The sequence below is a fragment of the Neospora caninum genome, chromosome III (genome assembly GCF_000208865.1).
Source record: "Neospora caninum Liverpool complete genome, chromosome III".
In the NCBI taxonomy this organism is placed as follows: Eukaryota; Apicomplexa; class Conoidasida; order Eucoccidiorida; family Sarcocystidae; genus Neospora; species Neospora caninum.
The window spans coordinates 1,875,486-1,890,118 of NC_018388.1; the positions used below are offsets into that span (position 1 = coordinate 1,875,486).

Sequence of the window (14,633 nt, forward strand, 5' to 3'; positions counted from 1 at the left end):
ATGTCTTTCTTTGATGTGAACGGCGGAGCGGGGGGCAGGAGTCCACAGGTGGGAGACAGGCGCGGAGAGATGGTGAGAGGAGGAGGCAGAGGGAAAGCATCCGTTCACGAGCGAGAGGGAAGAGGGAGACGGAATCCCCAGAGTTTTGCTTCCCATGAAGAACGCGTAGCCGGAGGTCGCGCCTCCGGTGTGCCGTACACTTTCTCCTCTCACGGCGGCTCAAATGTATCTCTACGTCCACGAGAAGACTCACGCCATCTGGGAAGGGAAGAGGACCGCAGAAGACCGTCTTTTTCTTCCTTCGCGTCCGTTCCTTCGCCGGGGCGCGGAAGAGGGGGGACGAGAGGATCCGCGCGTCCCCACCTTCTAGCTTCCGCACAGGCGCCTCCCAGCCACGCCGACAACCAGTCGGGTGGGCTTCCTCCGCCGTTACTGTCTTCCGCGTTTTCTTCGCACGGCCACCCTCTTCGCCCGAACCACGCGAGGAGTGACTATCCCGTGTCCGAGCCTCGACCCTCCGGAGAAGAGACGGGTACAAACAACGCTCCGGGAAACGCGGCCTTTCCGCGCGCGTGTCTCCCTGGGCCTTCGCTGGCAGCTTCGCAGGCAAACGGGGCGGAAGGCAGGGATCCAGGCGCCCACGACGAAGCCCGCAGTGGAGGCCCGACCGCAGGTCCGTTCGGTTTCCACCTGGGGCCTCTCCCGAGTTCCCTGTGTGGTCCTCCCCCGCCCAGTCCGCCGCCTCCTGGCAGTGTGTGTGTGCGGCCCCAGCACGTGGGTGGGGGCGGAGAGAGCTCTCGCGGCGGACCCAGAGAGAGGTTGCCTGACGGCTCGCTTCACGCCGGCAGAGCGCACCAGTCTTCCCACGGCCCTGTCCCTCCGACTGGAGAGGTCGACGGAAACCGACTCGTGGGGGGAGCAGGGATGGGACCGGGAACCGGACCGCCCAACAGAGGGGTGGGGGGGGGAGGCGTCGGCAGAGGAGGAACTTTCGAGGAGCACGCAGGCGGCCGAGGCGGCGCGGGCCGAGGCGGACCTCTGGGCGGCGTGGCGCCCGCAGCCGAGGGACTCGGACGCGAGGAAGGCCCTTTCCCAGACCGAGACGCTCCGCGACCGGAGAACGGACCTCCACACCCACGGAAGCTGCGCGGCCCGCACATGAACTCTGGAGGCGGCCGAGGCCATGGGGGTGTCGACTTTCCGGGGGGCGGGCCGGGTCCCGTCCAGCACGGAGGCCCTCAAGACCTACAGGGTGGCCTGGAGCCTCCCCGCGGGCCGCACCTCCCGGGCGACGTACAGATGATGGGGCCGCCGCTGCATCCGCCGTTTCATCACCACGGAAGAGACGGTCCTTCTCCAGGCTTGGGAAGCGACATGGGCGGGGCCGGCATGCGCTTCGTCATGGGCCACCATTCGGGCGGCGTGCCGATCCTGCCGGGCCCGGGCGGGCCCTTGCGGGGCGGGCCGCAAGTCGGACCGGGTGGAGGCCCGTCTGGGGCTCCATTCGGACAGGCGCCAACCGCGTCAGGAGCGGAGCCGATGCTCGGGTGTGGGCCGAATCTGTCGATGCCGTCGCAGATGATGATGCCGCAGGGGTCGCCTCCCGGAGGCATGCAGTCTCCGGTCGATGTTCACCCTGGGGGCATGCGCATGGGCGGTCCCCAGCCCGTCGTCGGGGTGCCAGGCCCCGTCGTGTGTGGGGTCGGCCCCTTGGGCTCTCCGCCGGGAGCGGGCGGCGGGACAGGCCCAGGCTTGGGGCTCCAGGGCCCGCCGGGCATGCCTGGCGTCGGCGGCCAGGGTCTCCGCGGTCCCCCGGGCAACAACGCGGGCCCGCTGTTGGGCGTAGGTATGGTGGCCCCGCTGGTGGGAGTCGGGCCGCACGTTGTTGGTGGAGGCATGGGATCGACGACGCCCCTGGTAAATCCGCCGCCGCCGAGAAGGCGGAATGTGTTGGACATCCGCGATCCGAGGACCGGGAAACTTGTCATTGGCGGTTCGTTGTTAGACGGCGCGGGATTCTTGGCAGAGAAGAAAGAGACGCCTGGAGACGACAAGGAAAAAGGTGGATCGGCTCAGAAACAGAAGGAGGGTCAGCCGGGAAAGAAAGAAGAGAAGCGAGCGTGGTCGGGGCCACCGCGACAAGGAGACGGCGAGAAACTGGGCGACGGAAGTGGACCGAAGGATGCCAGTGGCGCCAAGGCGAAGGGAGGAGACAGTTCAGAGACCGTCCCGAAGCCCGCCGTTGTCGTCGATGCGCCGGGCCCCGCCGCCAAAAGTAAGGAAGCCGCGCCTGCGTCCTCGCCTCGTGCGGAGGAATCGCGTCCTTCCGACGAAAAGGACTCCGAAAGGAAGAAGGAAGAGGGAACACCCTCTGAGTCGAGAGCAGACGGCAGCCAACGGCGGCGGGGCTCGTCGCACCCCGCAGGCGCCGGGCAGGGCGAAGGCGGCTGGGGAGCTCAGAGGACTCCAGTGTCCCCTGGGGAGGCCTCCAAGCAAGAAGCTGTGCTGGGCCACAAGGAGAAGGAAGGCGCGGCGTCCTGCGCGGGGTCCGCGGAACCTGCAGAAGGAAGACACGACAGTCGAAGAAGTCCCTCGGGTGGAAGCGGAAAGGAAGACACTTTCAAGACCGTGTACGGCGGAAGCACGAACAAGCGAGAGCGCCGCAAGAGCCAGAACGCGTGTGCGTCGCCGGCGTCGTCGCCTTCTCAAACGCAGCACAATTTGGCGGCCCCGACGAACAGGAGTCGATCGAGTGCGGCAAACGCGAGAAGAGACGCTGCTCACGGCCAGGAAGCGGGCCTCGGGGACCATGGCGTGGGCGGGTCAGCGCCTGAGGCTGCGCCCGTGAAAGGCGAAGACTCGGCTTCGAATGGGGTCAAACACGCAGCGGTGGAGGCCCCGCCGACCGCCGCAGAGACTCCAGGCCTCACGGTGGGTTCAGTCGTCTTGGGCTCGGCACTCAAGAGGAACTCGCCGTACGAGGAGCCGGGCTCTGGGCCTGCTGCAGCTCGTTCGGCGGGCACCAGCGGACCTGTCTGGAGTGGCGAGAGACAGGAAGGCGGGATGCCGGCCGGATCTGCATGCGGCGATGTGCAGACGGGCGGCGCGCCTCAACAGTCTCGAGGGAAGGGGCGACGGGCATCCTCGCTTCCTGAGGAAGAGGACCCGAGTGGGAATCGGCACCCGGGCTTCGCGCCGAAACGGGGCAGCAACGCAGTTCCTCCACCTCCTCCCGGGGGCCTTCCCGCCTCTCGACGGGGCAATGGCGGGAGCGCTTCACACGCCGCGGGGCGAGACGGGTCTGCGCCGTTTCTGTACTCCGAGAACGAGCCTTCGCTTGCTTCGAATCCGCCCACAGGCCAGCAGGCCGAGTACGGAGTGTTCTCCCGGTCGTCTTCGACAGGCCTTCCGGAAGGGAAAAACTCGCCGCTCCGTTCTGGGAGCGCAGTCCTGTCTCCGTCCTTTTCGTCCGCGCTCGGCTCTGCAGGCGGGCGGCACTCCGGGTTCAAGGCCCCGGGTGACGAGAGAAGTATCAAGAACAGCCCGCCGTCGTCGAGAGACGGAAGAGGCAAGGAAGGCTCGACGCACGCGCCGAATCAGCTGAAGAGACCAGGCGGACGAGCAGACCGAGGCGTCGGCCCTGCGGCTTCTCAGTACGGTCACGGCCGGAGTGGCGGCAGCCTAGGCGGGCACGCTGGAGAAGACGAGAGGGGAGCATCGGGCTTTGTCAAGGGCGAGAAACTGTACGGCTACGCTCAGGTGCCGCCTTCTCCGACGGGCGGACCGGGAGACAAGGCGGAGGCCGTGCTTCGCGACGAGGTGGAACTTCATTCGGGTCAGGGCGGTGAGCGGTTTGGGCCGGAACGCAGTGACAGAAACGCCGGGACGAGACAGGGCCCGTTGAAGAACGGCGAAGGAAGACAGCGACGCGGATCCTTCGGCGAGAGGGGAGACCAGAAAGGCGCAGTTGACCGCGGAAGCGTCCGAGGCGGCAACGGCCCCGACCGGGGAGGCGAGAGAGGCGGGACCGCCATGGCCGGCTTTGGAGGCGTCGGCGGCAACAAAAACTCAGCGGGGCGGGGGTGGCGAGCCGCCGGGAAAGCTCAAGGCAGAGACTCCTCGCCTTTGACTTCTTCGGAGGCCCACACACCGCAGTTCAGTGCCAGCAGTTGTCTCACGTCGGGGCCGGCTGCGACTCCGGGACCGAGGGGCGTGTGGGGACCGAACGGCCGGGCTGCGGGGGGTGCGTTGATGCGCGCCCACGCGCATGCAGGGAGAGGAGGGGGGACGCTGGGCGCGTCTCCGCAAAAGACGCCTCAGCCGGAGAAGTCTCTCCACGGGAATCCGCCCGGCGTGCCCGCGTCTCCGGTGAACAACGCGCAAAACCAGGCTCCAAAGACGCCGGTGACCCCCGGGGAGACAGGTGCGGAGAGAGAGAGCAGTTTCCCGGGGAACCCGGGACGCGAGGAGGACCCGAGGAGAGGCAACACCCAACGACCGGGGGCGTTGCCTGTCGCTGCAGCGAACAAAGGCTCGGGTGAAGGAGACGGAGACGATGGAGCCCCCGGTATGGGCAGGGAAGGGCGGGAAGGCCCACGTGGGAAGGAGGCGCTTCGACAGAGAGACACCACGCCTCTGCACAAAAATAACGGCCTTCCTTCTCAGGGGCCGACACCGCGGTCTGGAGGCAGAGGCCAAGAAGGCGGCCGAGGGCGCGGAGACAGGCAGGTCGGAGGACCGAAAATGGGGAACAACGTGAACGGGGGAGAACGGGGCGTGCACGCAGCATCACCATCCGAAGGCAAAATGCCGATGCCGGCTCACGCCTCGCCTGGACTCGGGGGCAGAGGCGGTCCGTCGTTGGTGTCGGGTCCTCCAGGGCCGTGTGGGGAGAGAGAGGGCCGAGACACGTTTTCGTCAGACTTTGCTTCATCGCAAGAAGGACGACGAGGCGAGAAAGAAGGCACTCCGCCCGTCTGTTGTCCGCACCCCCCGACAGGGCCTGTGCCGCCGCATCTTCTCCCGGCTTACGACGGCTCCGGCCGTTTCGTGCCGCGCCCCCATATGGTCCCGGCGCTTTCGGCTTCGGGTTCGAGCGAGCGCGAGACGAAGGGGGCAAACGCGCCTTTCAACGCGGGCCCTCCCATCGTGACTGGTCCGGCGGGCGCTCTTCTTCAAGGCACCGGGGGATCTGCGCCTCCCTTTGGGGGTTCGTCCTTCGTGCCGTACAAGGCCTGTCCTCCAGCGCATAGTCCCCTCCTGTACCCCGCAGCCGGGGTATCAAACGTCTGCCCGCAGCAAGATCCGCACAGCCCCCCTCCGTTTGCGGCCTTCCCGCCGTCGTATCCAGGAGGAAGCGCACCGCCCCACGGTCTCGGCGGACCGCCCCTGCCTGAGGGTTCTCACGGCATGCGCATGTTCCCGCCTCAGGGGCCTTTCCCTCAACAAGGCGTGGTCGGCCTAGGCCCAGGAATCGAAGGCCCGGGCAGAACGGAGTTTCCGATGGACGGATGCTCTGCCGGCCAGAAGACCGGGAGCGTTCCCGGCGGAATTCTTCCCCCGGACCACACCGCGGCGGGGAACGCGGGCTTCTCCGGTGGTCCTTCGCCTCCGGGAGAAGGCGAAACCCCGGCCGACGGTCCGTACACCGTAGGCGTGTCCGGCAACAACGGCGCGATCCCTCTGGTACCGTCGACAGATCTTTCCGGGGCCGCGAACATGCCCGCGCCCGCTACGTCGCCCTACTACTTTTATCCACCAGGCGCAGGAAGCGAAGTGTCTCTGGAAGGCGCGCCGCCCGCGGGGCCCGTCCCACTCGACGTGATGCACCACGTTTCGAGTCATCAACTCCCGTTCCTAGGCCAGCCGAGTCCTCAACAGGTGAACTGCATGCAGTTGAACAGCGCCGAGAGCTGCGCGAACGCGAACTACGGCGCGGAGCGGGAGTCGGCGCACGCCCCAGGCGAAATGCGAAATGGAGCTCCTTTGGCGGCCACACCTGCCAGCAAGGGTGGAGAGGCAGGGGGCGTGATGGAGGGCGAAGGCCCGCACCATCCGATGGGCCCTTTCCCGCCGCAAAGTTCCTTTGCCTTGGGCGGCGGGGCTGCCGTTCCGTTTGGTTACCCGCCTCCGGGAAACACAACGAATTCGGCTGGGAGAGACGCGTCTCCTGGAAATCCACAGAGCGGCGCTGGGGTGTATGGACAGTCGCCGGTGATGGGTGTCCATACGCACCATCCGCCGACTGCTCCACCGTCTGAGTTTGGCATGTCTTCTCGAAATTCCAACCCTAATCTTCTGACGAACCATTCCGGGCCCCATCCGCACATGCCGTTCCCGTCTTCGTCCCCGGCCTCGTCGTTCCCGCCGCGTGGACTGAACCCGGAAGTCGGCGCTGGCTTGCCCCATCCAGGCTCCACGCCGGGCGTTGCTCCGGGAAGCAGTCTCGGGCCCAGTCCTCATCGTCTCCAGCCTTCGCTTCCGCCCCCCGGAGGCATCGGGATGGGCGTCCAGGGGTTCACCCCTTCCGGCAGTCAACCGGCGAAGCCTGGGATGTCTCCGCCGCTTGGGGCTGAAGGATCGCCGGGGTACTTGGACGGGACGGGCGCTGCCGGCTCCGCGCGAGGCCCGTTCGCGCCTCAGGGACCAGGCCCCCAGACGATGCGCGGCTCTGCAACGTCTTCCCCGCGGAAGTTCCAGGGAAACCAAGGCCCGCAGGCGGCTGAGTCGTCGAGCGACAGGCGCAGGAACCACAACAGGCGCATCGAAAATCAGCCTCTGAAGCGCCGAGGAGACGAGTCGCCTTCGCGGCCCAGCAGCGTCAACGGACGACTGCGTGCGGGAGGTGCATGCGCTCCCCAGGGCGGCTTCATGGCCCGACATCAGTCCGGCGGACAGGGGAGCTCGACCGCGTCGCCTGCGGGGCATCCGCCTCTCCTCTGTAGCGCAGGCGCGGCGTCGAACCTTGGAACGGTCTTTGGAGCAGGGGTGGACGCGTCGCTGGGCGAGACGTACTCCCAGCCCGGCGCCAGTGCAGGCCCAGCGCCCTTCCTCGGCAGCGGGCCGGGAGGCCTTCCCGGATGTCCGCCGCCTCCGGTGTACGGGGCGCCGTCGCCTTTCGTTCCAGCTTATGGGGCGATGGGCATGGGCCGCGGCGTTGCGGCTCCGGCCGCCTTTGGAGGGCCTGGAGCCCAACCGGGGCTGCAGCGCGTCCCTCCTGGAGAAGGCGCGAGCTGCCCCGCCACGCCCGTGGCTGGGCCCCAGCAAGGCGGCGGCCGTGGAATGGTCCAGGGCGCGCGCGGTCCCCAGAGCCCCGGAGCGGCTGCCGGCCATGGCGTCTGTCAAGCAGGGAGTCCGCAGCGTCGCGTGAGGAAAGTCGCCAACGTGCCGATGGCAGACGCGCGGCGGAGACGCGGCTCACCCAGCTCGTGGACGGAAAGTTCGCGCGTTGAGTCGGAGGCAAGTGCGGACTTTGGCGAGTCTGCGGTTCAGCCCAGTACTGCAGTCCCAGCGGGCATGGCCGCGTCGCCCTTCGCAGGCAAACAGCCTATCGCCCAGACCGCGCTGGGCTCCTCGGCGCGAGGGCCCAAAGAAGACGCCTCCGCTGTGTCCGGTCAAGACGTCGCTGTCTCTGCGGAGCCTTGCCTGGCGAGGCCCTCAACTGCGGCGACTGGGCCCCCCTTGTTGGCAGCACCTGGGAAAGGCCAAGAGACTCGGCGGGTAGAAGAGAGGACGAGTGAGACGAAACCCGCGCACAAGGATCAGAGAGACGAAGGACGACTGTCCCCGCCCAGCGGCGTGGACAGTGCGGCTTCTCCCTCCGGGGTGTCGAGCTCGAGTCCAGCCCTGGCAACGGCCCAAGAGGAAACAGGAGAGGACGAGGCGGCTGAAGGGAAGGGAGAGGCGATGGAAGAGGGCGGGACGCCCTCAGAGGCTCCAGCGGAAGCGAGCGCAGAATCGGAGGCTGCGGCAAGCGACGCGAAGGAAGTTCCGGCGGCTGCACTCGGAAGTGCGTATCCATGCGAGGAACAAGGGAGAGAAAAGCGAAGCGAACAAGATGGAACGCATGGCGCAACAGAGGCCGAGGAAGATGGCACAGCTGGTGCGTCTTCTCCGGCGTCCCAGGCGATTTCGAGCCCCAGTGAAGACGCCAAGGCGGAAGCGGCGGTTGACATCTCAGGTTTGCCGCCGGGTAAGTCAGAGGAGACGCGCAAGGACGAGACGGAGGAAGGCAAGCGGGAGCAGCACGACGGAGACTGTGTGAGACGGACGGAAGGGGACACGGGAGAGGAAGGCGCGAAGGAAACTGCGGAAGATCCTGTGGCAGAAGGCGCGTCTCGCGGGCCTCTTCTCGCTCCGGCGTTGAGAGGAGAAGGGTCGTGCAAGGAGCCGGAACGCACCGAGGAGACTCGAGACGTCGCGGCCTCTGCGGAGGAAAACAGAGACGGGGACGAACCTCGAGCCGCGACGGGAGTGGCGGGAGGGAAGCCGGCAACTCAGGGTCTCCTTGTCCCGGCCGGCGATGAGGCTCAGGGTGACGCGTTGGAAGCCGAGGAAGCGGGGAAAACGGAGCTGCGTGCGCCTGCAGACGCGCGTGCCGGAAAAGGTGCTGCCGCGGAGGACGCGCAGGAAGACGCGGAGAGTCGGCCGTCCTGTGTCGCCTCGCGGGATGCGAGACAGACTCGACCGAGCCTCGCGGAAGACCGACCCTTCTTCGAGCGAGCTCGAGGTTCTTCGGCAGGTCTGGTGGGAGCGCCGCCTGCGTTGTCACCCTCCGCCTCTCAGCGGGACGCGTCTGGCCCCTCCCTTCTGGGCAGGGATCTGTCGCCTTCGGTGTCTGTGGCGAAGCGTGCGGCTGCGGCCTCGCACGCCGCCCCGTTCGCCTCGCAGCTCTACGACAAGAAGTTGCTGGTGGGGCTCTTCCTCGCGCTCCACGGCACCTTCTCGCCTCCTGAATTCCTCGGCCGAATTCGGTGCGTCAGCCCGGGCGAAGCGCAGCTCGGCGGGGCTTCCAAGCGGTCTGCCGCGTCGAAGGACTGGCCCGCGTCCAAAACCCACAAACAAGGCGGGAGCGCAGGCAACGTGAAGTCCAAGCTGGGCAACGCAGGCAGCGACCGCTCCAGCGCCGCGAACGCCCATGTCGCGTCTTCACCGGCCAGCGCCTCGCTGCCGGGGAGTCTCTTTGGAAAGGGCGGCGCGCAGGCAGGCAAGGGCGGCTTGATGGGTCGGGGCGGCGGTCGGGGCGCAGGGACCAGCGGCGAGTGGCCGCACTTGGCTGGCGGAGAAAACTTCGACAGAGCCGGCCCCGGAGGCGTCGTCGAGAGATCCGGAAGCACCTGCTCCAGCGGGGGTTGGCGCGACTCGCCGGCGGGCAGCAAATGGCGCGAGGTAAGCAAAAGCAGAGAGCACACGAACACGGGATCGTGGGGAAGTGGATTCGCGCGTCCACGCGAGACGCCCTCACACACACACACACACACGCCCTTGCGCGCGCCTCCCAGTTTTGGGGGCGGCGCCTTTTAGGCGCACCCCGGTTCCGATGCTTGTCGCACGCGTATGTATAACCAGAGTCCTTGGTCTTGCGGGGCGGTTGACGTGCGCGCTGTTTCCCCCTTCAGGAGAGCGCGGCGCTCGCTCGCCAGAACAACGCGTCCCAGGGAGGTATCTTCGGCGCAGGCGGAACGCCTGCAGGGAACCCCCGCGGGCACCAAGGGAGCATGACCGACTCGTTTTCGCGGCTCGGCGGTTTCTTCAGCTCACGTCCTGGACAGAGCGGCGGCAGCTTGCATGGCGCGTCGATGCAGGTACAGACGGTCGCGAAGAGGAGGTAGAGGAGGGAGAACGAGGGCCTCACGCCCGGCGTCGGTTCTGTCTCCTCGGGCGGAGACAGCCGCAGGTTCCGCCTCCGCCGCGGGGCGTCAGTGACAACTCGCTGCCGCGAAGCAACGCGATGCCGGGTGGGACGCGCGTTCGAGACAGCTGCTTTCCCCGGCGGTTTCGCCCGTCCGTGGCTGCGTGCACGTAACGGACCACGTACTGCCTCTGCTGTCGAGAGTCATGTCGTAGTGAACATTTACACGTACATGCGTGTACATCTATGTGTATTTGTTTCGTCTCTCTCTCTCTATATATGCATATATATATATATGTAAGCATATTTGCATATATATCGAATAGGTCCAGTTTTCCGCGCGTACATACAGAAGAGCGTTCGCCGCGGTGTAGAGTCGCGTGATGGGGGCTGCAGGTTTTTTCGATTCGCGACGGTGCGCCGAGATTCGGCCCGCGTTTTAGGCGGTGGAGTCGCGTTTTCGAGTCGGCCTGTGAACAGTGAAGCGGAAGAGCGGAAGAACGTTTTCCCACTTCTTTTTTCGCGTGGTCATGGTGCGTTTCTTTCCCTTTCCTCAGTCAGTGTCGCGGGGCCCAGAGTTCCTCCTGAAGAAGCAAACGCTGGATCGGCCACAGCGTCTGCGTCGCTCGATTAACAGCCTGCTGAACAAGATGTCCATTGATAAGTTCGCAGTGGTGACGGAGAAGATTGCGGTGGAGGGCGAGTCGCTGGAAAATGCAGAAGAGCTTCAGATGCTCGCGGATCTCGTGTACGCGAAGGCTGTCACGGAGCCGGAATACAGCGAGATGTATGCCGACTTGTGTCAAATTCTCAAGTGGAGAAGTCTGGAATTCGAGAAGGAGGGCGAGGAGAAGAACCTCAACTTCAACAGGGCCTTCGTCAATCGTTGCCAGGAAGAATTCGAAGCGTAAGTCGCCCCAACTACGAGGGAGGAAATAGGCCTTTTGAAGCGGAAACACAGGCGAACAGAGAGAGGGAAGTTCCGGCGAAAGCGGCAAAAGTGTCGCCTATCAGCGAGGGTGGAGGCGGAAACGCTCCCGAAGGAAGCGTACGGAAAACGCACACTCCTCAGTGAGGTTGGAACAGAGTGATAAATCGCAAAGCTCTCGAAAGCGACGTTTTGGGTATGCAACTTTCGCGTGTGGAGTGCAAAAAGGCGTGATCCGGCGGCGAGAAAGCCAGCGGAGAGAAACTTCTGTTTAAAAAAAAGCCAGTGGAGAGAAACTTCTGTTCTGCTAGTGTGTGGCATTCGTTCTGGTATCTCCGAATGGGGATCGAAGACGAATCTGATTGAACTCGCTTCGTATCTCGTCGATTGCTGTGCAGAGTCGGGCTGTCGCGACGGAGAGTTGTCTGGGCTGTCCAGGAGCCGACAGAGACAGTTTTTGCGTCTCCCTGTTTGATCTCTTTGCAGGCTCCAAGGCAGGTTGGCGCTGGAAGTCACGGAGGAGGAGCGCGCGCTGTGTCACTCAGAGGAGGATGTGCAGAAGCTGTCGAAGAAGAAGAAAAACCGAGTCCTCGGAAGTACGCCGTAGACGTCACGGGGTGTCGTCCTTCATGTGCCTGTTTGGCGCCCCAGATCCGAGCAACGCTTTTGCGGGAAACGAACTGACGAGTGTGGAGACCGGCACGCGCAGACTTTTTCCAGCTACTCGAGAGGCAGACTCTAAATATAAATTAATATAGAGTTTGTAACAGTATAATAAATAGTTAACTAAATAAATACTTTATAAGTATATGAACATCGTAAACTTTAAAGACGTTTTGAGGGTTCGAGTAAATCAGCGAAAGAGTGGCTGGCCTAGCTCTCTCGTGCGCCGGGGTACTACGGGAAACCCCGAATGTATCGAGGGACGCGGCAGCTTTTGTCTTTCTGTGGAATGCCGCGGTTGATCTGTCCTAGTGCGAGTGCCCGTTTAAATATATATATATATATATATATATGTATATATATTGAATTGAGGAACTCTCCGACGGGAGAGAGTCATTTTGTGGAAGGAAAACGGGAGGTGCATATATATATATATATGTATGTATGTATATATGTATGTATGTATGTATGTATGTATGTATATGTATGTATATGTATGTATATGTATGTATATGTATGTATATGTATGTATATGTATGTATATGTATGTATATGTATGTATATGTATGTATGTATGTATGTATGTATGTATGTATGTATATATGTATGTATGTATGTATGTATGTATGTATATATGTATGTATATGTATGTATATGTATGTATATGTATGTATATGTATGTATATGTATGTATATGTATGTATGTATGTATGTATGTATGTGCGCGTTTCGAGCGACTGGCGAATTTGCGGGGGTAGCCTCTTTGGAATTTGTGGTGTGACTGTCGCTGATGACCTCGTAAATTGGACGTTGCTTTGCAGACATGCGCTTCATTGGAGAACTGTACCTTCGCAAGTGCATCGCGCCGAGCGTCCTGAAGGCCGTCGTCACGTCTCTCGTCTTTGGAGACTCGGGCGATCCGGATTTCTATCCCGATGAGCACTTCATCGAGTGCTTCACGGAGCTTTTGACCACCATCGGTAAGGCGGATCGAGCTGGGGCGGGAGGGGGGGGGGCTGGGTTTGGCTGGTGTGGGGTGTATGTGTGAAGGTTCTGAGCGCGTCTGTGTCAGCGAGTGTTGACTGACTGCGTCGGAGTGTCTCCGCACTCCTGCTCGCAAAGTGTGGCGTTGACTCGGTTTTCGGTGCTGGCCGCTTCGTGGTGACGGGAGGTCGTTTCGGCTTTTCAGCTGTCTGCCCACACACGTTTCTCGGGTGTCTCGCCCGGCCCGTTCTGTTTTTGGTCGCTTTTCAGGATTTACCTTGGACAAACAGCCGCACACTCAGCAGATGCTTCACGAGTTTATGGGGAAGCTGCAGGATCTCCAGCAGAAGGCGAACTACAGCAAGAGAATTGTCTACAAGATCCAGGATCTGCTGGACTTGCGCGCGCGCAACTGGACCAAGAAGGTCTTCAGAGAAAAGGCGAAATCCGTCGCTCAAATTCGTGAAGACGTAAGACTTTTCCGGCCTGCGTGACTAGAAGAGAGCCGGTCCGTATGCGTGTGGCTGTGGCCAGATGCAGAAGCCGTCACAGAAGCGGTCACGGAGACACAGCGGCAAGAGTCTTCCCGGTCGCTGAGTCTTCTTCGATGTGGGATGGGAGTGTTGGCTGCCCTGAGTGAAACGTCTGGTGCAGATTTTGTGCAATCGGAACACGGAGATTTCTGCCGTGTTTCCGCGGGAAAGCCACCTCGTTTTTGTGCGGCGTCTCGTCTTCTGCGCCTTCGTCTGACTCTTTCTGACGCCTGTTTCTCCGCTTTGTCTCTGTGCTTAGGCGATGCGCGACGAGCTTATGGGCGGCGCGATCCACATGGCGCAGGCGGGGACCTACACGGTTGTCGGTCTGCGGAACACCGTTCACTACAGCTACTATCTCCAGGAACAGCGGACGATTTTCGAGAAGAAGAAGGCAGCCAAGAAGGCTGCTGACGCGGCGGGAGGAGCAGGAGGGTCCGGCGCGTCCTCGTGGCCGAGCGCGCCGCTGCCGGCGGGGCCCGCGAGTGCTGAACCCCCACCGGCCTTTGGCGCCTCGTCGCCCAGCAGCGACAGTCTCGTTCCGTCTCCCCCCGGCAAGCCAGGGCCGCCGCCCTACGCGGTCGGGGCCCAAGGCCTCGGGACTGCGGGCGCGTTGGGCGCGACTCCCGTTGGGCCGTTTCCGGGGCCTGGCTGCTGTTTGCCCGCGGCCCACGGCTTGGGTGGACCTGGAGGCAAGGGCGCCGGCAGCGCCCCGCCCCTCCTCGGCGGGGCGCCACCGGCTTTCCAACCTGTCTCCGGGCCCCACGGGCATGCGCGGTTCGGGCCCGCAGGCCCCAGTGGCGGGGCGGGAGGAGGCAAGGGCCTTGTGGGCGCGAGAGGCTCCGGAGGTCCAGGACTCATGAACGTGGGAGCGGAGGCGCCCGAGGCTCCGCCGCCAGAGCCGTGCGAACCGCCGGAGTTGAAGAAGGACGTCGAAATTCTGTGCTTTGAATTCGTCAGGGAAGAGAAGCCTTTCGCGTAAGAAAAGGAGACCCCAAGGGGGGAGAGAGAGAGAGAAAATGGAGTCCCACAACGAGACAGGAAACGGAGGCAGTCCGGCCAGCACAAACAGTCAGGCCAGAAACGGCTGTCGACGCGCTGAAATTCGGATGTGAAGGGCGCCGCGGAAAAACCGAGACGAGAGAGGGAGAGAGACGTATAAAGGGGTTGGGGTCGGTTCAGTTGTTTCCAGAGGCAGAAGAAACTGGCGAGAGTGTGCGCGAGGCACGGGGCTCTGCCGCACCTCTCGAGAAGACGCGCGCTTTGCTGGAGGGGCGGGTGTGCAGCGTTTCTCTGGCAGACAGTGGCTATTCACCTGCGCTGCGCGCGCGTGCTTTGTGTGCCTTCGTAGGGAATTCTGGCAAGAGTGGAAGGCCCTAAAGATGCCCAACTCGACGTCGCGGGAACAGTTTCACGCGTTGTGCGCAAAAGCATCCGATGATTCTCACCCCGAACGATCCGCGCGCTACGCAGACCTCCTGGGTCATATCCTGTGTGAACAAGTTCGGATGTCGGCGTCGCTCCGACAGTTTGTCGATGTGTAAGTCAACACAAAGGAACTTACGTTTCCCTTTTCGCGGAACGCATCCTGTGGATAACCGTCGATTCGCTTTTCTTCCCATTGACAACTTCTTCTCCGTGTCCCCCGATTTTCCGGCTTCGTCGCGTTGCTGCG

At 63.3% G+C, this 14,633-nt stretch overlaps 1 protein-coding gene across 1 annotated transcript in view; it reads left to right on the forward strand.

The window, feature by feature from the left end:
* NCLIV_009210 (hypothetical protein) overlaps positions 1-14,633 on the forward strand; it is a gene marked incomplete at both ends in the record, with an annotated part of 15,547 nt that continues 914 nt past the window's right edge. Inside the window, 9 exons of the mRNA XM_003880436.1 lie at positions 1-72; positions 382-9,387; positions 9,618-9,803; positions 10,408-10,757; positions 11,265-11,374; positions 12,263-12,421; positions 12,696-12,895; positions 13,218-13,936; positions 14,310-14,498. Coding sequence (XP_003880485.1) covers positions 1-72; positions 382-9,387; positions 9,618-9,803; positions 10,408-10,757; positions 11,265-11,374; positions 12,263-12,421; positions 12,696-12,895; positions 13,218-13,936; positions 14,310-14,498 — 10,991 coding nt within the window. The remainder of the gene's footprint in view (positions 73-381; positions 9,388-9,617; positions 9,804-10,407; positions 10,758-11,264; positions 11,375-12,262; positions 12,422-12,695; positions 12,896-13,217; positions 13,937-14,309; positions 14,499-14,633) is intronic.